This window comes from Pecten maximus, chromosome 7, assembly GCF_902652985.1.
Source record: "Pecten maximus chromosome 7, xPecMax1.1, whole genome shotgun sequence".
Taxonomy (NCBI): Eukaryota; Metazoa; Mollusca; class Bivalvia; order Pectinida; family Pectinidae; genus Pecten; species Pecten maximus.
Window position 1 is genome coordinate 11,711,752 of NC_047021.1, and position 26,968 is coordinate 11,738,719.

Consider the following 26,968-nt stretch of genomic DNA (forward strand, 5'->3'; position numbering starts at 1 on the left):
TGTGAGGGCTTACTGCAGGATATATTTCAGCTGGTATATTTGGCACTCAAGGGGATTTCTGTCACTTGTGATACCTTGTCCTGATATGAAATAAGTTTTATAGATGAATCAGGTTGATAAATATTCGTCATACTGTCATTTAAAATAAAATATAATTTCTTTGTTTATGATTATTTTGTTCCTGATATGATGTAATTTTATAAGATCATCTTGTTTCAGGATTCTTTATGTAAATCCTGGAATTCAACTTATTTCTGTAACACTCAGCCTATATTGGAAAGTTTGGTTGGAGTAGTTCCGCTGAGGAAATCACCAGTGTTTCTTGACCTAGGACTGATAAGTGTTGGAGGAAGTTTCAGAAATGATCTGACAACTATCATGGTGGGAACAATGAGAGGAACTCTTCATAAGGTAAGCAACTTCATTAAGATTCTTTTACATCGCAACAGTTACCAGAGACATTTATCTTTAACCAACAACTCTTTACGACGTATAACAGGTAAGGAGCTGTGTATCTCTACCAGGGATGAAATCTACAACCATCAGTTTACTTGTCCAATTCTCAACCGAATGAGCTGAAGCATATGCATCACTATGTTCACTATGTACTGTAAACATGCTTATTTTAGAGGTATTCTTATTTTAGCATTTTTCATGCTGGATCCATTCCGCTAAATTATGATTGCGCTAATTATGGTTTATCTACATTGGTTTCTACGACAATTATTTTTAGTGTACTTATTCATTATTCCTCTAATCTGTTTTAATTTGGTTTCGGCTAAAATTTTGTCGTCCCAGAACACCCATCAACCCAGGCTCTCCAACAAAGCCTCGTATTCTCCTATATCTTAAACTCGGAGTGCTCAACGGCACCAAATATAACATGAAAGCAAATAGTGTGCCTCCACTTGGGATCAAATCCTCGACCCTCCGACCCTCAGCTTACTGGTCCTCTGCTCTACTGACCGAACTAAAGGGAAATTCACCCTAGCCCAAAGTTAGAAGGCAACCATAAAACACTCTTTACAAATAAAACCTGCCACACAAGGTAAAACACTTTATCAAAACATTGTTATGTTCTAAATGTTTAAATTTTACAGTGATCAGGATGGATACCAAAACTAATTGTCCATCCTAGGTTAACAACTTCTGTGAAATACTCCCTTGCACACATTCCAAAATATAAAATAGAGTTGACAGAGGCAGAACTTGTCACCCAAAAACTATTCATGTGTAAGTAATTTCAGCAAAATGTGACGAGCCTGCAGCTTGTAACGTTGTACATGTTAATATAATGACAAAGGTGCTTAAACTTTACTCAAAGGCTTTATGAGATACTCTATTTATTAGATTGCATTTCATATGAGATTTTATGAAATGATATTTATAAATGAGTCTTATAATTTTTTAGTTTTGCAAGCCTTGTTAAATGAAAAGTAAAGCTTCAAGACTAGTTTCATCAAATTTCAAAATTAGAAAATAAAAGCTAATTTAAAAATACTTTTTACACTTAACTCAGAAAGCCTTGGTAAAACTTCCTTAGTAACCCACGGTTCTGTCGACACTCAAGCACAGAGACTGTTGGATATATCAAAAGTATTTAGTCCCACAAATGAAATCATATTAATGAAGAGTAAAATATTCTGTTTATATCTAGTAAAACATTCTGTTTATCTCCAGTACAATATTCTGTTTAGCTCCAGTAAAACATTCTGTTTATCTCTAGTAAAACATTCTGTTTATCTCTAGTAAAACATTCTGTTTATCTCCAGTAAAACATTCTGTTTATCTCTAGTAAAACATTCTGTTTAGCTCCGGTAAAAACATTCTGTTTATCTCTAGTAAAACATTCTGTTTATCTCCAGTAAACATTCTGTTTATCTCTAGTAAAACATTCTGTTTATCTCCAGTAAAATATTCTGTTTATCTCTAGTAAAACATTCTGTTTATCTCTAGTAAAACATTCTGTTTAGCTCCAGTAAAACATTCTGTTTATCTCTAGTAAAACATTCTGTTTATCTCCAGTAAAACATTCTGTTTAGCTCCAGTAAAACATTCTGTTTATCTCTAGTAAAACATTCTGTTATCTCTAGTAAAACATTCTGTTTATCTCCAGTAAAACATTCTGTTTATCTCCAGTAAAACATTCTGTTTATCTCTAGTAAAACATTCTGTTTAGCTCCAGTAAAAACATTCTGTTTATCTCTAGTAAAACATTCTGTTTATCTCCAGTAAACATTCTGTTTATCTCTAGTAAAACATTCTATTTATCTCCAGTAAAAATTCTGTTTATCTCCAGTAAAACATTCTGTTCATCTCCAGTAAAACATTCTGTTTATCTCCAGTAAAACATTCTGTTTATCTCCAGTAAACATTCTGTTTATCTCTAGTAAAACATTCTGTTTATCTCCATTAAAACATTGTGTTGATCTCTAGTAAAACATTCTGTTTATCTCCATTAAAAACATTGTGTTGATCTCTAGTAAAACATTCTGTTTATCTCCAGTAAACATTCTGTTTATCTCTAGTAAAACATTCTGTTTATCTCTAGTAAAACATTCTGTTTATCTCCAGTAAACATTCTGTTTATCTCCAATAAACATTCTGTTTATCTCCAGTAAAATATTCTGTTTATCTCTAGTAAAACATTCTGTTTAGCTCCAGTAAAACATTCTGTTTATCTCTAGTAAAACATTCTGTTGATCTCCATTAAAACATTCTGTTTATCTCCAGTAAACATTCTGTTTATCTCCAGTAAAATATTTTGTTTATCTCTAGTAAAACATTCTGTTTATCTCCAGTAAAACATTCTCTTTATCTCCAGTAAAACATTCTGTTTATCTCCGGTAAAACATTCTGTTTATCTCCAGTAAAACATTCTGTTTATCTCCAGTAAAACATTCTGTTCATCTCCAGTAAAATATTCTGTTTATCTCCAGTAAAAACATTCTGTTCATCTCCGGTAAAACATTCTGTTTATCTCTAGTAAAACATTCTGTTTATCTCCAGTAAAACATTCTGTTGATCTCTAGTAAAAACATTCTGTTTATCTCCAGTAAAACATTCTGTTCATCTCCAGTAAAACATTCTGTTTATCTCTAGTAAAACATTCTGTTTATCTCCAGTAAAAACATTCTGTTGATCTCCGGTAAAACATTCTGTTTATCTCCAGTAAAACATTCTGTTTATCTCCAGTAAAACATTCTGTTTATCTCTCGTTAAACATTCTGTTTATCTCCAGTAAAACATTCTGTTCATCTCTAGTAAAACATTCTGTTTATCTCCAGTAAACATTCTGTTTATCTCTAGTAAAACATTCTGTTTATCTCCAGTAAACATTCTGTTTATCTCTAGTAAAACATTGTGTTCATCTCCAGTAAAACATTCTGTTTATCTCTATATATAGTAAAACATTCTGTTCATCTCCAGTAAAACATTCTATTTATCTCCAGTAAACATTCTGTTTATCTCCAGTAAAATATTTTGTTTATCTCTAGTAAAACATTCTGTTTATCTCCAGTAAAACATTCTCTTTATCTCCAGTAAAACATTCTGTTTATCTCCGGTAAAACATTCTGTTTATCTCCAGTAAAACATTCTGTTTATCTCCAGTAAAACATTCTGTTCATCTCCAGTAAAACATTCTGTTTATCTCCAGTAAAAACATTCTGTTTATCTCCGGTAAAACATTCTGTTTATCTCTAGTAAAACATTCTGTTTATCTCCAGTAAAACATTCTGTTGATCTCTAGTAAAAACATTCTGTTTATCTCCAGTAAAACATTCTGTTCATCTCCAGTAAAACATTCTGTTTATCTCTAGTAAAACATTCTGTTTATCTCCAGTAAAACATTCTGTTTATCTCTAGTAAAACATTCTGTTTATCTCCAGTAAAACATTCTGTTCATCTCCAGTAAAACATTCTGTTTATCTCCAGTAAAACATTCTGTTTATCTCCGGTAAAACATTCTGTTTATCTCTAGTAAAACATTCTGTTTATCTCCAGTAAAACATTCTGTTGATCTCTAGTAAAACATTCTGTTGATCTCCAGTAAAACATTCTGTTCATCTCCAGTAAAACATTCTGTTTATCTCTAGTAAAACATTCTGTTCATCTCCAGTAAAACATTGTTTATCTCCAGTAAAACATTCTGTTTATCTCTAGTAAAACATTCTATTTATCTCTAGTAAAACATTCTGTTTATCTCCGGTAAAAACATTCTGTTTATCTCCAGTAAAACATTCTGTTTATCTCTAGTAAAACATTCTGTTTATCTCCAGTAAAACATTCTGTTGATCTCCAGTAAAACATTCTGTTTATCTCCAGTAAAACATTCTGTTTATCTCCAGTAAAACATTCTGTTCATCTCCAGTAAAACATTGTTTATCTCCAGTAAAATATTCTGTTTATCTCTAGTAAAACATTCTGTTTATCTCCAGTAAAACCTTCTGTTTATCTCTAGTAAAACATTCTGTTTATCTCCAGTAAACATTCTGTTTATCTCTAGTAAAACATTCTGTTGATCTCCAGTAAAACATTCTGTTTATCTCCGTTAAAAACATTCTGTTTATCTCTAGTAAAACATTCTGTTTATCTCCAGTAAAACATTCTGTTTATCTCTAGTAAAACATTCTGTTTATCTCCAGTAAAACATTCTATTTATCTCCAGTAAACATTCTGTTTATCTCCAGTAAAATATTCTGTTTATCTCTAGTAAAACATTCTGTTTATCTCTAGTAAAACATTCTGTTTATCTCCAGAAAAACATTATGTTTATCTCTAGTTAAACATTCTATTTATCTGTAGTAAAACATTCTGTTGATCTCCGGTAAAAACATTCTGTTTATCTCCAGTAAAACATTCTGTTGATCTCCAGTAAAACATTCTGTTTATCTCCAGTAAAACATTCTGTTTATCTCCAGTAAAACATTCTGTTTATCTCCAGTAAAACATTCTGTTTATCTCCAGTAAAACATTCTGTTCATCTCCAGTAAAACATTGTTTATCTCCAGTAAAACATTCTGTTTATCTCTAGTAAAACATTCTGTTTATCTCCAGTAAAACATTCTGTTTATCTCCAGTAAAACATTCTGTTTATCTCTAGTAAAACATTCTGTTTATCTCTAGTAAAACATTCTGTTGATCTCCAGTAAAACATTCTGTTTATCTCCAGTAAAACATTCTGTTTATCTCCAGTAAAACATTCTGTTTATCTCTAGTAAAACATTCTGTTTATCTCCAGTAAACATTCTATTTATCTCCAGTAAACATTCTGTTTATCTCCAATTAAACATTCTGTTGATCTCCAGTAAAACATTCTGTTGATCTCTAGTAAAACATTCTGTTTATCTCCAGTAAAACATTCTGTTTATCTCCAGTAAAACATTCTGTTTATCTCCAGTAAAACATTCTGTTTATCTCTAGTAAAACATTCTGTTTATCTCCAATTAAACATTCTATTTATCTCCAGTAAACATTCTGTTCATCTCCAGTAAAATATTCTGTTTATCTCCAGTAAAACATTCTGTTCATCTCCAGTAAAACATTCTGTTTATCTCCAGTAAAACATTCTGTTTATCTCCAGTAAAACATTCTGTTTATCTCCAATTAAACATTCTGTTGATCTCCAGTAAAACATTCTGTTGATCTCTAGTAAAACATTCTGTTTATCTCCAGTAAAACATTCTGTTTATCTCCAATTAAACATTCTGTTGATCTCCAGTAAAACATTCTGTTTATCTCTAGTAAAACATTCTGTTTATCTCCAGTAAAACATTCTGTTTATCTCCAGTAAAACATTATGTTTATCTCCAGTAAACATTCTGTTTATCTCCAATTAAACATTCTGTTGATCTCCAGTAAAACATTCTGTTTATCTCTAGTAAAACATTCTGTTTATCTCCAGTAAAACATTCTGTTTATCTCCAGTAAACATTCTATTTATCTCCAGTAAACATTCTGTTTATCTCCAATTAAACATTCTGTTGATCTCCAGTAAAACATTCTGTTTATCTCTAGTAAAACATTCTGTTTATCTCCAGTAAAACATTCTGTTTATCTCCAGTAAAACATTATGTTTATCTCCAGTAAACATTCTGTTTATCTCCAGTAAAACATTCTGTTTATCTCCAGTAAAACATTCTGTTTATCTCCAGTAAAACATTCTGTTTATCTCTAGTAAAACATTCTGTTTATCTCCAGTAAAACATTCTGTTTATCTCCAGTAAAACATTCTGTTTATCTCTAGTAAAACATTATGTTTAGCTCCAGTAAAACATTCTGTTGATCTCCGGTAAAAACATTCTGTTTATCTCTAGTAAAACATTCTGTTTATCTCCAGTAAAACATTCTGTTTATCTCCAGTAAAACATTATGTTTAGCTCCAGTAAAACATTCTGTTGATCTCCGGTAAAAACATTCTGTTTATCTCTAGTAAAACATTCTGTTTATCTCTAGTAAAATATTCTGTTTATCTCCAGTAAAACATTATGTTTAGCTCCAGTAAAACATTCTGTTTATCTCCAGTAAAACATTATGTTTATCTCCAGTAAAATATTCTGTTTATCTCCAGTAAAACATTATGTTTAGCTCCAGTAAAACATTCTGTTTATCTCTAGTAAAACATTCTGTTTATCTCCAGTAAAATATTCTGTTTATCTCCAGTAAAACATTATGTTTAGCTCCAGTAAAACATTCTGTTGATCTCCGGTAAAAACATTCTGTTTATCTCTAGTAAAACATTCTGTTGATCTCTAGTAAAATATTCTGTTTATCTCCAGTAAAACATTATGTTTAGCTCCAGTAAAACATTCTGTTGATCTCCGGTAAAAACATTCTGTTAATCTCTAGTAAAACATTCTGTTTATCTCCAGTAAAACATTCTGTTGATCTCCGGTAAAAACATTCTGTTTATCTCTAGTAAAACATTCTGTTTATCTCCGGTAAAAACATTCTGTTTATCTCTCGTAAAACATTCTGTTTATCTCCAGTAAAACATTCTGTTTATCTCCAGTAAAACATTCTGTTTATCTCCGGTAAAAACATTCTGTTTATCTCCAGTAAAACATTCTGTTTATCTCTCGTAAAACATTCTGTTTATCTCCAGTAAAACATTCTGTTTATCTCCAGTAAAACATTCTGTTTATCTCTAGTAAAACATTCTGTTTATCTCCAGTAAAACATTCTGTTTATCTCCAGTAAAACATTCTGTTCATCTCTAGTAAAACATTCTGTTTATCTCCAATTAAACATTCTGTTTATCTCCAGTAAAACATTCTGTTTATCTCCTGTAAAAACATTCTGTTGATCTCCAGTAAAACATTCTGTTTATCTCCAGTAAAACATTCTGTTCATCTCCAGTAAACATTCTGTTTATCTGTAGTAAAAACATTCTGTTTATCTCCGGTAAAACATTCTGTTTATCTCTAGTAAAACATTCTGTTTATCTCCAGTAAAACATTCTGTTTATCTCTAGTAAAACATTCTGTTTATCTCTAGTAAAACATTCTGTTTATCTCTAGTAAAACATTCTGTTTATCTCTAGTAAAACATTCTGTTTATCTCTAGTAAAACATTCTGTTTATCTCTAGTAAAATATTCTGTTTATCTCCAGTAAAACATTCTGTTTATCTCTAGTAAAACATTCTGTTTATCTCTAGTAAAACATTCTGTTTATCTCCAGTAAAACATTCTGTTCATCTCCAGTAAAACATTCTGTTTATCTCCAGTAAAACATTCTGTTTATCTCCAGTAAAACATTCTGTTTATCTCCTGTAAAAACATTCTGTTTATCTCAGGTAAAACATTCTGTTCATCTCCAGTAAAACATTCTGTTCATCTCCAGTAAAAAATTCTGTTTATCTCCAGTAAAACATTCTGTTTATCTCCAGTAAAACATTCTGTTTATCTCAGGTAAAACATTCTGTTTATCTCCAGTAACACATTATCTTCAGTAAATCATTCTGTTCATCTCCAGTAAAGGACATAGGGAATATTTTGATATCTGAATAAAAAATGGCAGTATTTTGGTAGTTTTTATTTTCACACTAAGCTCTGCTTAATGCATGATTGGTCATTTCATGTCTGGTGTTTTATTTTGAAAAATAAACATTTCTCCGTGGCTCTGGTATAATGCCTCCTCTCCAACCCTGCAACTCACTCAATCTGCAATCCTTGACGACATGCCTCACTACTGCAACACTCAATTTCTCCAACTAAGTAACCTGTCTCAAAAATGATCGTAATTTCATCAACCATGGCTATTTACATCTAATGAATTAATCATGTAGAAATTTGTCTCACAGCCTTCTTACTTTATATCCCCACTCTAAATTACATGTATATATGTATATTATATTGTCTTCAAACATAATAAAAGCCATTCTAATTACATTTGTAGTTTTATGAATCATTTTCTACCACAATACCCTGTGTTATTCAACTCTGATCAGATCATCAGTTAATCATTACAGCTGTTGATTAACAATATGTTTATACCACACGTGGTATAAACTCTGTACGCATTTTGATTGGCTAACATGGTGAACTTTGACCCAAGCTGCAATTGTTATTGACGTCATCAATAATCTAATGACGTCACATCACCGGGTCCCGGACGTCACCGGTACACTTTATTTGCATACGCGAAATTATACTTGGCCACTTTTCCCTTTGATTCAAGCCGATATTATTGTGGTAGAAACAGGTCATATGACTCGAAATTGTTGGATATGGAATTTATTTCACACTCGTAAGTTATTTTTTAAAAGTTGCAAAAAACACTCGCTAAAGCTCGTGTCTTTTGTAACTTTTAAAAAATAACTTACTCGTGTGAAATAAATTCCATATCCAACAACCACTCGTTGTGTAACCTCTATTTATACAACTGCTTGTTGATATCATTGAGATGTTAAAAATGAACAGAACTATATATTCATATCATCAATCATCCTTGTATTTTCTTCGTTCCTGACAGCTGTACCTGAAGTCAGCAGACACAGATCTGCGTCAATTGGAAAACAACAGGCTCTATCCGCTGCCAATCTTGGACATAGTGACAACACGACAGTACAGGACCTACCTCCTCACCAGATACAGTGTAAGTGTTACCTCCTCACCAGATACAGTGTAAGTGTTACCACCTCACCAGATACAGTGTAAGTATGTACCTCCTCACCAGATACAGTGTAAGTGTTACCTCCTCACCAGATACAGTGTAAGTGTTACCACCTCACCAGATACAGTGTAAGTATGTACCTCCTCACCAGATACAGTGTAAGTGTTACCTCCTCACCAGATACAGTGTAAGTGTTACCTCCTCACCAGATACAGTGTAAGTATGTACCTCCTCATCAGATACAGTGAAAGTGTGTACCTCCTCACCAGATACAGTGTAAGTGTTACCTCCTCACCAGATACAGTGTAAGTGTTACCTCCTCATCAGATACAGTGTAAGTGTTACCTCCTCACCAGATACAGTGTAAGTGTTACCTCCTCACCAGATACAGTGTAAGTATGTACCTCCTCACCAGATACAGTGTAAGTATGTACCTCCTCACCAGATACAGTGTAAGTGTTACCTCCTCACCAGATACAGTGTAAGTGTTACCTCCTCACCAGATACAGTTTAAGTATGTACCTCCTCACCAGATACAAAGTAAGTGTTACCTCCTCACCAGATACAGTGTAAGTGTTACCTCCTCACCTGATACAGTGTAAGTGTTACCTCCTCACCAGATACAGTGTAAGTATGTACCTCCTCACCAGATACAGTGTAAGTATGTACCTCCTCACCAGATACAGTGTAAGTGTTACCTCCTCACCAGATACAGAGTAAGTATGTACCTCCTCACCAGATACAGTGTAAGTGTTACCTCCTCACCAGATACAGTGTAAGTATGTACCTCCTCACCAGATACAGTGTAAGTGTTACCTCCTCACCAGATACAATGTAAGTGTTACCTCCTCACCAGATACAGTGTAAGTATGTATCTCCTCACCAGATACAGTGTAAGTGTTACCTCCTCACCAGATACAGAGTAAGTATGTACCTCCTCACCAGATACAGTGTAAGTGTTACCTCCTCACCAGATACAGTGTAAGTGTTACCTCCTCACCAGATACAGTGTAAGTGTTACCTCCTCACCAGATACAGTGTAAGTGTTACCTCCTCACCAGACACAGTGTAAGTGTGTACCTCCTCACCAGATACAGTGTAAGTGTTACCTCCTCACCAGATACAGTGTAAGTGTTACCTCCTCACCAGATACAGTGTAAGTATGTATCTCCTCACCAGATACAGTGTAAGTGTTACCTCCTCACCAGATACAGTGTAAGTGTTACCTCCTCACCAGATACAGAGTAAGTATGTACCTCCTCACCAGATACAGTGTAAGTGTTACCTCCTCACCAGATACAGTGTAAGTATGTATCTCCTCACCAGATACAGTGTAAGTGTTACCTCCTCACCAGATACAATGTAAGTGTTACCTCCTCACCAGATACAGTGTAAGTGTTACCTCCTCACCAGATACAGTGTAAGTGTTACCTCCTCACCAGATACAGTGTAAGTGTTACCTCCTCACCAGATACAGTGTAAGTGTTACCTCCTCACCAGATACAGAGTAAGTATGTACCTCCTCACCAGATACAGAGTAAGTGTTACCTCCTCACCAGATACAGTGTAAGTGTTACCTCCTCACCAGATACAGTGTAAGTGTTACCTCCTCACCAGATACAGTGTAAGTATGTACCTCCTCACCAGATACAGTGTAAGTATGTACCTCCTCACCAGATACAGTGTAAGTGTTACCTCCTCACCAGATACAGTGTAAGTATGTACCTCCTCACCAGATACAGTGTAAGTATGTACCTCCTCACCAGATACAGTGTAAGTGTTACCTCCTCACCAGATACAGAGTAAGTATGTACCTCCTCACCAGATACAGAGTAAGTGTTACCTCCTCACCAGATACAGTGTAAGTGTTACCTCCTCACCAGATACAGTGTAAGTGTTACCTCCTCACCAGATACAGAGTAAGTGTTACCTCCTCACCAGATACAGTGTAAGTGTTACCTCCTCACCAGATACAGTGTAAGTGTTACCTCCTCACCAGATACAGTGTAAGTGTTACCTCCTCACCAGATACAGTGTAAGTATGTACCTCCTCACCAGATACAGTGTAAGTATGTACCTCCTCACCAGATACAGTGTAAGTGTTACCTCCTCACCAGATACAGTGTAAGTGTTACCTCCTCACCAGATACAGTGTAAATGTTACCTCCTCACCAGACACAGTGTAAGTGTGTACCTCCTCACCAGATACAATGTTAGTGTTACCTCCTCACCAGATACAGTGTAAGTATGTACCTCCTCACCAGATACAGTGTAAGTGTTACCTCCTCACCAGATACAGTGTAAGTGTTACCTCCTCACCAGATACAGTGTAAGTGTTACCTCCTCACCAGACACAGTGTAAGTGTGTACCTCCTCACCAGATACAATGTTAGTGTTACCTCCTCACCAGATACAGAGTAAGTATGTACCTCCTCACCAGATACAGAGTAAGTATGTACCTCCTCACCAGATACAGTGTAAGTGTTACCTCCTCACCAGATACAGTGTAAGTATGTACCTCCTCACCAGATACAGAGTAAGTATGTACCTCCTCACCAGATACAGTGTAAGTGTTACCTCCTCACCAGATACAGTGTAAGTGTTACCTCCTCACCAGATACAGAGTAAGTATGTACCTCCTCACCAGATACAGTGTAAGTGTTACCTCCTCACCAGATACAGTGTAAGTGTTACCTCCTCACCAGATACAGTGTAAGTATGTACCTCCTCACCAGATACAGTGTAAGTGTTACCTCCTCACCAGATACAGTGTAAGTATGTATCTCCTCACCAGATACAGTGTAAGTGTTACCTCCTCACCAGATACAGTGTAAGTGTTACCACCTCACCAGATACAGTGTAAGTGTTACCTCCTCACCAGATACAGTGTAAGTGTTACCACCTCACCAGATACAGTGTAAGTGTTACTTCCTCACCAGATACAGTGTAAGTGTTACCTCCTCACCAGATACAGTGTAAGTGTTACCTCCTCACCAGATACAGTGTAAGTGTTACCTCCTCACCAGATACAGTGTAAGTGTTACCTCCTCACCAGATACAGAGTAAGTATGTACCTCCTCACCAGATACAGTGTAAGTGTTACCTCCTCACCAGATACAGTGTAAGTGTTACCTCCTCACCAGATACAGAGTAAGTATGTACCTCCTCACCAGATACAGTGTAAGTGTTACCTCCTCACCAGATACAGTGTAAGTGTTACCTCCTCACCAGATACAGTGTAAGTGTTACCTCCTCATCAGATACAGTGTAAGTGTTACCTCCTCACCAGATACAGTGTAAGTGTTACCTCCTCATCAGATACAGTGTAAGTATGTACCTCCTCACCAGATACAGTGTAAGTGTTACCTCCTCACCAGATACAGTGTAAGTATGTACCTCCTCACCAGATACAGTGTAAGTGTTACCTCCTCACCAGATACAGTGTAAGTGTTACCTCCTCACCAGATACAGTGTAAGTGTTACCACCTCACCAGATACAGTGTAAGTATGTACCTCCTCACCAGATACAATGTTAGTGTTACTTCCTCACCAGATACAGTGTAAGTGTTACCTCCTCACCAGATACAGAGTAAGTATGTACCTCCTCACCAGATACAGTGTAAGTGTTACCTCCTCACCAGATACAGTGTAAGTATGTATCTCCTCACCAGATACAGTGTAAGTGTTACCTCCTCACCAGATACAGTGTAAGTGTTACTTCCTCACCAGATACAGTGTAATTGTTACCTCCTCACCAGATACAGTGTAAGTGTTACCTCCTCACCAGATACAGTGTAAGTGTTACCTCCTCACCAGATACAGTGTAAGTGTTACCTCCTCACCAGATACAGTGTAAGTATGTACCTCCTCACCAGATACAGTGTAAGTGTTACCTCCTCATCAGATACAGTGTAAGTGTTACCTCCTCACCAGATACAGTGTAAGTATGTACCTCCTCACCAGATACAGTGTAAGTGTTACCTCCTCACCAGATACAGAGTAAGTATGTACCTCCTCACCAGATACAGTGTAAGTGTTACCTCCTCACCAGATACAGTGTAAGTGTTACCTCCTCACCAGATACAGAGTAAGTGTTACCTCCTCACCAGATACAGTGTAATTGTTACCTCCTCACCAGATACAGTGTAAGTGTTACCTCCTCACCAGATACAGTGTAATTGTTACCTCCTCACCAGATACAGTGTAAGTGTTACCTCCTCACCAGATACAGTGTAATTGTTACCTCCTCACCAGATACAGTGTAAGTGTTACCTCCTCACCAGATACAGTGTAAGTGTTACCTCCTCACCAGATACAGTGTAAGTGTTACCACCTCACCAGATACAGTGTAAGTATGTACCTCCTCACCAGATACAGTGTAAGTGTTACCTCCTCACCAGATACAGTGTAAGTATGTACCTCCTCACCAGATACAGTGTAAGTGTTACCTCCTCACCAGATACAATGTAAGTGTTACCTCCTCACCAGATACAGTGTAAGTGTTACCTCCTCACCAGATACAGTGTAAGTATGTACCTCCTCACCAGATACAGTGTAAGTATGTACCTCCTCATATGGTGCCGTGCGTTTATAGTCTTAATTTTTGTATAAGAATAATAAAATCTTTGTTGTAGGTTGGTTTGTTGGAAGATCAAGTTGAATGTTCTGGTAGTTCCTGTAGTGAGTGTATGAAGATTGCCGACAGTAAATGTGGTTGGTGTGTGCTGAATGGAGGCGGGTAAATATGTCAAATTACATACTTTGTCAGATAGATGTCACATTGACATTCACAATATTTTATTTGAAATGATATTTTGAGATGCTGTACTTTTTGTAATCAATACATTTTGTCTGTGACTTTCTTCCACTCAGTAATATGCAGGGGTAGAATAAAGTTTTTATTTGAGCCAAAATACAATTAATTTTTTGTTTGTTTTTTGTTTTATTTAACTCACTGTTCATATAAGCCAGGGTATTCTCCCTTCAAATATCATCAACTTCAAGATCAATGAATATTGAAGAATTTTGATCCTATATATTACTAACATGTTATAATTTATTTTCAAGAGAACAAAAAATCAAAAAAAATCAGTCATTTCATTTGATTTAATCACGTGTGATTTCTCATAAAATCTTTGACTAATAATGAAGTAAGTATTAATTCTATCTAATTAATATGCTATTCCCTGTCCATCATGATTTTACAACATATTCGTGATTTGGAAAAAAACCCCGAATTTTTTCGTTTAAAAATTTCATTTTGTTTTTGTCATATCTGAAGTTGACTTGTTAAATTAGAAAATGGACAATACAGTAAGTGCTGATATAATTTCAAGTAAGAACAAAATATTTACTGATGATGACTTGTCGGGACTATATTCTTTGTAAGTTTTGCAATAAATTTCAATAACGTGCACATGATCATCGTCAAGGTTTTTTCCCATGTCAATATGCAGTTCCCATTTCTCGACAGTTTGTTTTGTTGGCCTTGGGATGCATGTCACTTTTTTCTTAGGAGTTGGGCTACTTTCTCTACATGTGTCCTTGCTCTCATTATTTTCGACGATCTTTTCATTTGATGTTCCGGCAGCGGCTGACTTAAAAAAAATGATTATGTCAGCCATGCTAGCGAGACGTCACGCTTTTTTTCTCGGAAACTCTCGTCACTTTTCCATTACAATATATTCATCTATATCGTAGTCTTTGAGACGCTTGAAACTAACAAGTGCTGTGTACAAGCGTCACCAATAGTGCATTGTCTGTGTGTCGGTTTTTGTTTAAAGTTTTCGTCGATGTTTTACTATGTGTGTCTGTTTTACCAGGATTTATATGCACTCGCAGAAAAATGCGAGTACCACAATTTTCTACTCGCAAAATGAAAAATCAGCTCGCATTTAGCGAGTGTGCGAGCGTTAAATTCGAACGCTGAATATGATTAAGGCTATTTCTGATAAAGTCCTGGATCTCTCTCTCTCCCAAATTTCATATGTATTTTTCCAATGATGTCTTTTATGCAAATTGTAATTCTAGACAGAACGAAATGAAACATAAAACATAGGATTAATGGTAATTGATTGTGGATACAACAGATAACACCAAAACAACAGTCAGTCATTGTCAACTACCAGTTCTCATACCAAAACAACAGTCAGTCATTGTCAACTACCAGTACTCATACCAAAACAACAGTCAGTCATTGTCAACTACCAGTAATGATACCAAAATAACAGTCAGTCCTTGTCAACTACCAGTACTCATACCAAAATAACAGTCAGTCATTGTCAACTACCAGTTCTCGTACCAAAACAACAGTCAGTCATTGTCAACTACCAGTACTCATACCAAAACAACAGTCAGTCATTGTCAACTACCAGTAATGATACCAAAATAACAGTCAGTCCTTGTCAACTACCAGTACTCATACCAAAATAACAGTCAGTCATTGTCAACTACCAGTTCTCGTACCAAAACAACAGTCAGTCATTGTCAACTACCAGTACTCATACCAAAATAACAGTCAGTCATTGTCAACTACCAGTACTCATACCAAAACAACAGTCGACATTGTCAACTACCAGTTCTCGTACCAAAATAACAGTCAGTCATTGTCAACTACCAGTACTCATACCAAAACAACAGTCAGTCATTGTCAACTACCAGTTCTCATACCAAAATAACAGTCAGTCATTGTCAAATACCAATACTCATACCAAAACAACAGTCGACATTGTCAACTACCAGTATTCAATTACTAAAACAACAGTCAGTCATTGTCAACTACCAGTACTCATACCAAAACAACAGTCGACATTGTCAACTACCAGTATTCAATTACTAAAACAACAGTCAGTCATTGTCAACTACCAGTACTCATACCAAAACAACAGTCGACATTGTCAACTACCAGTTCTCGTACCAAAATAACAGTCAGTCATTGTCAACTACCAGTACTCATACCAAAACAACAGTCAGTCATGTGGAATTTTTGGTTTATGTCTTGAACTTTGAAACCTTTGTTGCTCTTAACTTTGTATCTCCAGGGACGAAAAAAGTCCTATCTTTTGTCCAGACCAGCTTTGCTGTCTGTTGTTAGCTTATCCTGCCCAAAGGACTGATAAGCATATGGCATGGCACAGCATCTTTTGGACATTTGTCAACTTTTTCAGAAAAAAATGCTGCTCAGGTCATGAACGACTTTTACCAAGCTTGAGGGGCGGATCCCAATAGGGGAAATATAGCAAATTCTTTAAAATCCTTCTTACGTAGGATTGAAAGATTTGGTCCATATTTGGTCTGAAGCATCCTTGGTGAAGGAAGACCAATTTTGCATAAACCGTGGGTCTAGGCCCTCAGGGAACTGAGGGGCGAGGCCACAAAGGGAAAATAAAGCAAATTCTTTAAAATCCTTCTTCATCTGTTGGAATGAAAGTATTTGGTCCATATTTGGTTTGAATCATCCTTTGGTGAAGAGGAACCTATTTTGTAGAGACCTTGGCTTGGAATAAAACAAGATAACTGGACAGAAGTCAATGTCAAAGGTCATGGTCAGGGACAAATTTTATATATTTCTTCACTGTGTTTAGTTTGTTATGACATCATGAAAAAATGTTGTTCAGATTTAAACATTGCATCAACTGACCAATACTCAAGGTCACTGGGTCAAAGGTCAAGGTCAAATCAGACTTTACAAATGATTATCATACCAGTATACAGAGGTGGAAGGAATCAAGAGTCATATCATTTATATTTTACTTCCTACTTGCAATTGAAACTGAACTTCTGCGGTGTGGGAGGATTATAAGCTTCTTGATGATTGTTGGGATATATAGCCACACAGCATGGCCATTGCTGACCTGTCAGTATTCTAGTTTGCTTTGAATGTTCTTTAGAACCAGAATATTAAATTTAGTTTAAAAGTTGACAGATATACATGGTACTGATAATTTATGAGAGGCAGATCCAAAAATGAGAGATGTATTTGTAGTATGACTCACTCTGTCACTCTGGTCTGTCTGTCAGACTAATGACTCACTCTGTCACTCTGATCTGTCTGTCAGACTAATGACTCGCTCTGTCACTCTGGTCTGTCTGTCAGACTAATGACTCACTCTGTCACTCTGGTCTGTCTGTCAGACTAATGACTCGCTCTGTCACTCTGGTCTGTCTGTCAGACTAATGACTCACTCTGTCACTCTGGTCTGGTCTGTCAGACTAATGACTCGCTCTGTCACTCTGGTCTGTCTGTCAGACTAATGACTCACTCTGTCACTCTGGTCTGTCTGTCAGACTAATGACTCGCTCTGTCACTCTGGTCTGTCTGTCAGACTAATGACTCACTCTGTCACTCTGGTCTGTCTGTCAGACTAATGACTCACTCTGGTCTGTCTGTCAGACTAATGACTCGCTCTGTCACTCTGGTCTGTCTGTCAGACTAATGACTCACTCTGTCACTCTGGTCTGTCTGTCAGACTAATGACTCGCTCTGTCACTCTGGTCTGTCTGTCAGACTAATGACTCACTCTGTCACTCTGGTCTGTCTGTCAGACTAATGACTCGCTCTGTCACTCTGGTCTGTCTGTCAGACTAATGACTCACTCTGTCACTCTGGTCTGTCTGTCAGACTAATGACTCACTCTGGTCTGTCTGTCAGACTAATGACTCGCTCTGTCACTCTGGTCTGTCTGTCAGACTAATGACTCACTCTGTCACTCTGGTCTGTCTGTCAGACTAATGACTCGCTCTGTCACTCTGGTCTGTCTGTCAGACTAATGACTCACTCTGTCACTCTGGTCTGTCTGTCAGACTAATGACTCGCTCTGTCACTCTGGTCTGTCTGTCAGACTAATGACTCACTCTGCCACTCTGGTCTGTCTGTCAGACTAATGACTCACTCTGGTCTGTCTGTCAGACTAATGACTCGCTCTGTCACTCTGGTCTGTCTGTCAGACTAATGACTCACTCTGTCACTCTTGTCTGTTTGTCAGACTAATGACTCACTCTGTCACTATGGTCTGTCTGTCAGACTAATGACTCGCTCTGTCACTCTGGTCTGTCTGTCAGACTAATGACTCACTCTGTCACTCTGGTCTGTCTGTCAGACTAATGACTCGCTCTGGTCTGTCTGTCAGACTAATGACTCACTCTGTCACTCTTGTCTGTTTGTCAGACTAATGACTCACTCTGTCACTCTGGTTTGTCTGTCAGACTAATGACTCACTCTGTCACTATGGTCTGTTTGTCAGACTAATGACTCGCTCTGTCACTCTTGTCTGTTTGTCAGACTAATGACTCGCTCTGTCACTCTGGTCTGTCTGTCAGACTAATGACTCGCTCTGTCACTCTTGTCTGTTTGTCAGACTAATGACTCGCTCTGTCACTCTGGTCTGTCTGTCAGACTAATGACTCACTCTGTCACTCTTGTCTGTTTGTCAGACTAATGACTCACTCTGTCACTCTGGTCTGTCTGTCAGACTAATGACTCGCTCTGTCACTCTGGTTTGTCAGACTAATGACTCGCTCTGTCACTCTGGTTTGTCAGACTAATGACTCACTCTGTCACTCTTGTCTGTTTGTCAGACTAATGACTCGCTCTGTCACTCTGGTCTGTCTGTCAGACTAATGACTCACTCTGTCACTCTGATCTGTCTGTCAGACTAATGACTCACTCTCACTCTGGTCTGTCTGTCAGACTAATGACTCACTCTGTCACTCTTGTCTGTCTGTCAGACTAATGACTCACTCTGTCACTCTGGTCTGTCTGTCAGACTAATGACTCACTCTGTCACTCTTGTCTGTTTGTCAGACTAATGACTCACTCTGTCACTCTGGTCTGTCTGTCAGACTAATGACTCACTCTGTCACTCTGGTCTGTCTGTCAGACTAATGACTCGCTCTGTCACTCTGGTCTGTCTGTCAGACTAATGACTCGCTCTGTCACTCTTGTCTGTTTGTCAGACTAATGACTCGCTCTGTCACTCTGGTCTGTCTGTCAGATTAGAGAGTGCTTTGACATAATTGCTGAAATGCCCAGGTGATCAATACAGGCTCCATATGGGCCTCTTGTTGTAATATTCCATGGATGGCATTGATTCCTCCTCTTCCACAAGTATCCTTTGTATATACATGTATGTCAGAAGGCAAGTGTGGTAATTGATAGTAAATTGACATTTTTCACCGTTAAGAAAAGGTTTTGTTGAGTACATCTATTCAACTTACTTAGTAAAAGACAAAATATAAGCATTACTAAAAACAGTGATGTGTTTGAATGAATTGCAAATGTTTCATGTCACTTCTGTTTTTATCACCTTTAATGATCTGCCTAGGATAATAGGAGGTTCTTGATATCATATAATTGGTGAATTAATTTTGAATGTGTTCTTTTTTTATAATATGTACAGTCCTTAATGGTGCTTTGTTTTACATATGAAAAATGTGTAAATATGAGCTGTAAGTGAGACTCAGCTGACATGATTTTTAGACTCAGTTGATAAACAATTTACATTTTCAAATTCTTCTCAATAACCAAGAGCCCTGATACTAGGCAGAAAGCATGCTGAGATGAAGGGCTATGAAAAGTATTCAATTGAATGACTTTAACCATCATTCAAGGTCACAGGAGTCAAATATGCTAAAACCTTTTAACCATCTTCTCAAGAACCAACATGCTTAGAAACCTGATATTGGGTCTAAAGCATGTTGGGATGAATGACATTGACCTCAAATTCAAGGTCATGACATCAAATCTGCCAAAATACAACCAAACAGATGACTGTTAAGGCCCCATGCCTCTTGTACTGTATTAATTGGATATTTTCTCTTACCTTAGCTGCATGGAGAAAATCAACTGTGAGAAGGGTTTCTGGTTGCCATCTGTGGCTGGAGAGTGTTTGACAGTGCATACAAGTCCTACTGGCATAAAACATGAAAACAGGGAGATCAACACAAAATGTAAGACACTTGTTTTTGGATTTGTGTATTTGTAATAATTTCTGTATCTTGCTATATTACCATTAGGTTAACTTATAATTTTATATTGGACATTAATTAACTTATATAATAAGTGTCTAACTGGTGTTCTTTTTGTCCATATCATAATCAGAAGGTGGGCTTTTTGAATCGCTCTTCATTGCATGGTGGTTTGTCGAGCACCCTTAAATCATCATACAAGTCTAGGGCTATAGACAAAAAAATCTGTCGGACTAGTGGCTTGGTAAAAAGTACTCATCTGTCAGACTAGTGGCTTGGTAAAAAGTACTTGTCTGTCAGACTAGTGGCTTGGTAAAAAGTTACTCATCTGTCAGACTAGTGGCTTGGTAAAAAGTACTCATCTGTCAGACTAGTGGCTTGGTAAAAAGTACTCGTCTATGGGACTATAGTGGCTTGGTAAAAAGTACTCGTCTATGGGACTAGTGGCTTGGTAAAAAGTACTCATCTGTCAGACTAGTGGCTTGGTAAAAAGTACTCATCTGTCAGACTAGTGGCTTGGTAAAAAGTACTCATCTGTCAGACTAGTGGCTTGGTAAAAAGTACTCATCTGTCAGACTAGTGGCTTGGTAAAAAGTACTCGTCTGTCAGACTAGTGGCTTGGTAAAAAATACTCATTGTCATACTAGTGGCTTGGTAAAAAGTACTCGTCTGTCAGACTAGTGGCCTGGTAAAAAGTACTCATCTGTCAGACTAGTGGCTTGGTAAAAAGTACTCGTCTATGGGACTATAGTGGCTTGGTAAAAAGTACTCATCTGTTGGACTAGTGGCTTGGTAAAAAGTACTCGTCTGTTGGACTAGTGGCTTGGTGTAAAAAGTACTCATCTGTTGGACTAGTGGCTTGGTAAAAAGTACTCATCTGTCAGACTAGTGGCTTGGTGGAAAAAGTACTCGTCTGTCAGACTAGTGGCTTGGTAAAAAATACTCATTGTCAGACTAGTGGCTTGGTGTAAAAAGTACTCATCTGTCGGACTAGTGGCTTGGTAAAAAGTACTTGTCTATGGGACTAGTGGCTTGGTAGAAAGTACTCATCTGTCAGACAAGTGGCTTGGTAAAAAGTACTCATCTGTCGGACTAGTGGCTTGGTAAAAAGTACTCATTGTCAGACTAGTGGCTTGGTGTAAAAAGTACTCATCTGTCAGACTAGTGGCTTGGTAAAAAGTACTCATCTGTCAGACTAGTGGCTTGGTAAAAAGTACTTGTCTGTCAGACTAGTGGCTTGGTAAAAAGTACTCATCTGTCAGACTAGTGGCTTGGTAAAAAGTACTCATTGTCAGACTAGTGGCTTGGTGGAAAAAGTACTTCTCTGTCAGACTAGTGGCTTGGTAAAAAGTACTCATCTGTCAGACTAGTGGCTTGGTAAAAAGTACTCGTCTATGGGACTATAGTGGCTTGGTAAAAAGTACTTCTCTGTCAGATTAGTGGCTTGGTAAAAAGTACTCATCTGTTGGACTAGTGGCTTGGTAAAAAGTACTCGTCTATGATACTAGTGGCTTGGTAAAAAGTACTTGTCTGTCAGACTAGTGGCTTGGTAAAAAGTACTTGTCTATGATACTAGTGGCTTGGTAAAAAGTACTTGTCTATGATACTAGTGGCTTGGTAAAAAGTGCCGGTCTGTTGGACTAGTGGCTTGGTAAAAAGTGCCGGTCTGTTGGACTAGTGGCTTGGTAAAAAGTACTCGTCTATCAGACTAGTGGCTTGGTAAAAAGTACTCGTCTGTCAGACTTATATATAGTGGCTTGGTGTAAAAAGTACTCATCTGTCAGACTAGTGGCTTGGTGTAAAAAGTACTTGTCTGTCAGATTAGTGGCTTGGTAAAAAGTACTTGTCCGTCAGATTAGTGGCTTGGTAAAAAGTACTCATCTGTTGGACTAGTGGCTTGGTAAAAAGTACTCATCTGTTGGACTAGTGGCTTGGTAAAAAGTACTTCTCTGTCAGATTAGTGGCTTGGTAAAAAGTACTCATCTGTTGGACTAGTGGCTTGGTAAAAAGTACTTCTCTGTCAGATTAGTGGCTTGGTAAAAAGTACTCATCTGTTGGACTAGTGGCTTGCTAAAAAGTACTTGTCTGTCAGATTAGTGGCTTGGTAAAAAGTACTCATCTGTTGGACTAGTGGCTTGGTAAAAAGTACTCGTCTGTTAGACTAGTGGCTTGGTAAAAAGTACTCATCTGTTGGACTAGTGGCTTGGTAAAAAGTGCCCGTCTGTTGGACTAGTGGCTTGGTAAAAAGTACTTATCTGTTGGACTAGTGGCTTGGTAAAAAGTACTTGTCTGTCAGATTAGTGGCTTGGTAAAAAGTACTCATCTGTCAGACTAATGGCTTGGTAAAAAGTACTCATCCAGAGTAAGAATTAACTTAAATAAGCTAAAATGTTTTTCTCATGTTTCTGCTCTACTAAAAACTAATTTATGTACCAACAACAAGTGTATACTCATGTTTGAACCTTCAGTCTAGCATGTCCTGTCACGTTTGTTTCTAACTTTTAACTTGTCAAGTTATAAAGAACATCCAATGATAGAGATTGTAAGTGTAAACATCACAAAACAAGAGAAAGTTTGTGACAAATTGTAAGACTTTTTTCAATGAATCTATATAAAACAAAACTCTGACTTAAGAAAATATTTATATCATTTTGGCTACCAATTTCATTTGAATTGAACCTCTGAAGACAACCATCTTCATTTTTCTTAGGTTTGTCTGCCATAAAAGATAAATCTATTTTTTGTTAAACGTTTTATTCAGACAACCTCTGAGACATCCCCCTTAAACGCACAAATAACTCGAAACACTTGGATGTTATCACAACAGTTCATATGGCAATCAAGGTCAATGAAATGCTTGATTAAGGGTCAGATTGTTAGGTGAAGATCACATTGGGATCAGGTATCACACCAGATGTGATGAGAGTAAAAAGAAAACTGTCAACAATCCAACCAATGTGAGATATCTGAACTGGTGAGGAGGTACAACTGTTGTTGTCAGTCACCATAGATCTGGTACAAGTTTTTATTCTTGCTGGCTCAAACTAAGGTGTTGACATGCTGATATTTTACGATTTAATTTTCTTACAACAAAGGAATACAACAAAGGAATGTATATCAGCCTATTGATAGGTATAGATAATTTAATTTTAAAAATACATGGAATAACAAGAAAAAAATCAATTTGTCCTGACTTGTTGACAATAAAAATCACTTGTCTGTCAGCAAAATTGAATGCTTTTCAGGAATTGTTGAGGAGTACTTATACCAGACCCTGATCCTAGTTTTTGCTATTTCTTGAGAAGTAAAATACGAGACCTAGGAATGGTTGATATGTTGCTTCGTATTGAAGGAGGTACTTAAGGATGTTCCTTTAAGTCCTACTTTGTTCTGATTATATGGCTGTGTACCCAAGGACTGGTCTCATTTGGTTAGTTTATATCGACGAGGTAGCTCTAAAGTACACAAGACTGCTTTTGCAAAATGGGCAAAATTGGTGAAAGAGCAGTGATACAATATTTACATAAAAATGGTTTAAAACCTAAGAATATCCATAATGATATGGTGGCAACACTAGGGACACTTAAAAGATGCTCCTTCATATGCTACAGTGAAAGGGTGGGTGGCGGAATTTAAGCATGACAGATGAGTATAGCCAGTAGAGTTGGCATTTTACAGGAAAGAGTACATTGCATTCTGACCGAGGATTTTGCAATTAGAAAGCTTTCGGCCCGATGGGTAACAAGACTTCTGACAGTTGATCAGAAGCACACCAGGTGCACATTATCGCGTGCTAATCTTAACCTTTTTGAGGAAGATCCTACCAACTTTCTTCAGAGATTTGTCACTATGGATGAACCATGGGTCCATCATTTTACCCCAGAAGCTAAACAACAATCGAAACATTTATGGAAGCACCCTGGCTCTCCGCGCCAAATGAAGGCATTATTATTTCCTCATTTGAACCCAGGAGAGTGTGCCCTTGAGCATTGGTCCTGTGTCTGTCATCCATTGTTCCTCAGCTTATCACTATAGTCATGAACCACTGAGCAGATTTCAACCCAATTTGGTGTGGGCCATCCTTAGATGAAGTTAGGAATCAAATCAAATGGACAGTGGAAAGGATTAATTGGTCCATATATATATCTGGTCTGAAGTATCCTTGGGTGATGCCATGGTAACTAATTTTGTATAAACGGTGAACCAGGTCCCCAGGGACCTGAGGGGTAGGATCCAATATGGAAAATAAAACAAATATCTATAAAATCATTCTCCTTTTGTAAGAATAAATGGCTTTTTCATATTTTGTCTGAAGCATTCATCAAGGGTGAAGGGTTACCAATTTTGTACAGATGGTGGGTCTGGCCCTCCTTGAGAGTCCTGAGGGGAGGGGCCTAATAGAGGAAATAAAATGATTTTTCATAATCCTTGTTCTATATCTGTAGGAATTAAAGGAGTTTGTCCATACTTGGTCGGAAGTGTCCTTTGCTGAAGTGGAACCAATTTTGTATAAATGGTGGATTGATTTGGCCCACTTTTCCTTGGCCTGTGGGGCAAGACCCAATAGGGGAATTATATAGCAAATTCTTTAAAATACTTCAATTTTGTAGAAATGTATTTTGACATAATCATTATATCGAGGTGAGTAATAAAGCCCGCTGGGTCTCTTGTATCTACAGAGTCACTCCTGATCTACATTTCCATTTGTGTTTGGCTGTAAAAATATATAATTATGATATATTTCTACCAGTTTACAGTGTTCCTGAAGCCTGCCGTTCCCATCAGTGGCAGTAACTGGCAGTGTCAGTTTGGCACCATGGAGTGTAAGCCTAGAATACCATGTTATGGAAACCTCATCATTTCAAACCCTAGAGAAATGAAATGTGAATTTCCAGTTACAGAAGGTAAATGATCTATGACCAAAGTCATTTATGATTAACAGTTTAAATAAATGTTGATATGAATTTGGATCCTCTCAAGAAAGTGGTTCAATCAGATGATATTTTGTTTCTAATAAAGTTTCAGTGTTTTTAAATAACTGTCAAGGACTAAAGATTCTCTAGATTGGCATGTCATTGGTATTATACAACTATATACCCTAGATTATCTCTGAATTGACCTTTAAATGGTTTTGTATGACTATATATACCCTAGATTATCTCTAAATTGACCTGTCAATGGTTTTGTATGACTATATATACCCTAGATTATCTCTAAATTGACCTGTCAATGGTTTTGTACGACTATATATACCCTGGATTATCTCTGAATTGACCTATCAATTGTTTTGTATGACTATATATACCCTGGATTATCTCTGAATTGACCTGTCAATTGTTTTGTATGACTATATATACCCTAGATTATCTCTGAATTGACCTGTCAATGGTTTTGTACGACTATATATACCCTAGATTATCTCTGAATTGACCTGTCAATTGTTTTGTACGACTATATATACCCTAGATTATCTCTGAATTGACCTTCAAATTGTTTTGTATGACTATATATACCCTAGATTATCTCTGAATTGACCTGTCAATGGTTTTGTACGACTATATATACCCTAGATTATCTCTGAATTGACCTGTCAATTGTTTTGTACGACTATATATACCCTAGATTATCTCTGAATTGACCTTCAAATTGTTTTGTATGACTATATATACCCTAGATTATCTCTAAATTGACCTGTCAATTGTTTTGTACGACTATATATACCCTGGATTATCTCTGAATTGACCTGTCAATTGTTTTGTACGACTATATATACCCTAGATTATCTCTGAATTGACCTGTCAATTGTTTTGTACGACTATATATACCCTAGATTATCTCTGAATTGACCTTCAAATTGTTTTGTATGACTATATATACCCTAGATTATCTCTAAATTGACCTGTCAATTGTTTTGTACGACTATATATACCCTGGATTATCTCTGAATTGACCTGTCAATGGTTTTGTACGACTATATATACATTAGATTATCTCTAAATTGACCTTCAAATTGTTTTGTATGACTATATATACATTAGATTATCTCTGAATTGACCTTTAAATTGTTTTGTATGACTATATATACCCTAGATTATCTCTAAATTGACCTGTCAATGGTATTGTACGACTATATATACACTAGATTATCTCTAAATTGACCTGTCAATAGTTTTGTACGACTATATATACACTAGATTATCTCTAAATTGACCTGTCAATGGTTTTGTACGACTATATATACATTAGATTATCTCTAAATTGACCTGTCAATGGTTTTGTACGACTATATATACACTAGATTATCTCTAAATTGACCTGTCAATGGTTTTGTACGACTATATACAGTAATCCCTCGACCTATCGCCACTTGATAATACCGCCACCCTCGCATACCGTCACCTTGTCCCCTAGAACGGATTTTTGCACTCTTTAATTCCCCCATTAAGTCTGCCACCCTCGCATACCGCCATCCGCCATATGCTTTCAAGAACAAATGTGCCGAATCACTGTATATTTCCCTCGATTTCACCGCCATGTTTTAATCGCCGTGGAACTCGTTAGTGTTCTATTTTTAGATACGGGTACTTCCCCATTCAAGCACAGGTGAAGTTACGCTTCAGTGATTCTATTCGCTGATCGAATCGTCATCGGTATTGACAAGAGGAATGTTTGTTTTGTAATAAAACAAGTTATGGATTCTACTCACATTGTGTATGAGTACGACTGACTGTCCGACAATTTGTTGATGCCGATAAACAAAGAGAAATTACCGAAGTGCAGACAGAAAGCCACATCACTGACTCCGTTACAAGTTTTGACAACAGTGAAACGGACCTTGACACTGACTATGACGAACCACAACATATTCCAAGCGGAACAGAGGCAAAA

At 36.9% G+C, this 26,968-nt stretch overlaps 1 protein-coding gene across 1 annotated transcript in view; it reads left to right on the forward strand.

Moving 5' to 3' along the window:
- The first annotated feature begins 220 nt into the window (after positions 1-220).
- Positions 221-26,968, forward strand: part of LOC117331609 (plexin-A2-like) — a 128,016-nt gene continuing 101,268 nt past the window's right edge. The window contains exons 1-5 of the mRNA XM_033890420.1: positions 221-411; positions 8,975-9,097; positions 13,750-13,853; positions 19,941-20,062; positions 24,831-24,984. Of these exons, the coding sequence (XP_033746311.1) occupies positions 20,036-20,062; positions 24,831-24,984 (181 nt within the window). The 5' untranslated portion in view covers positions 221-411; positions 8,975-9,097; positions 13,750-13,853; positions 19,941-20,035. The remainder of the gene's footprint in view (positions 412-8,974; positions 9,098-13,749; positions 13,854-19,940; positions 20,063-24,830; positions 24,985-26,968) is intronic.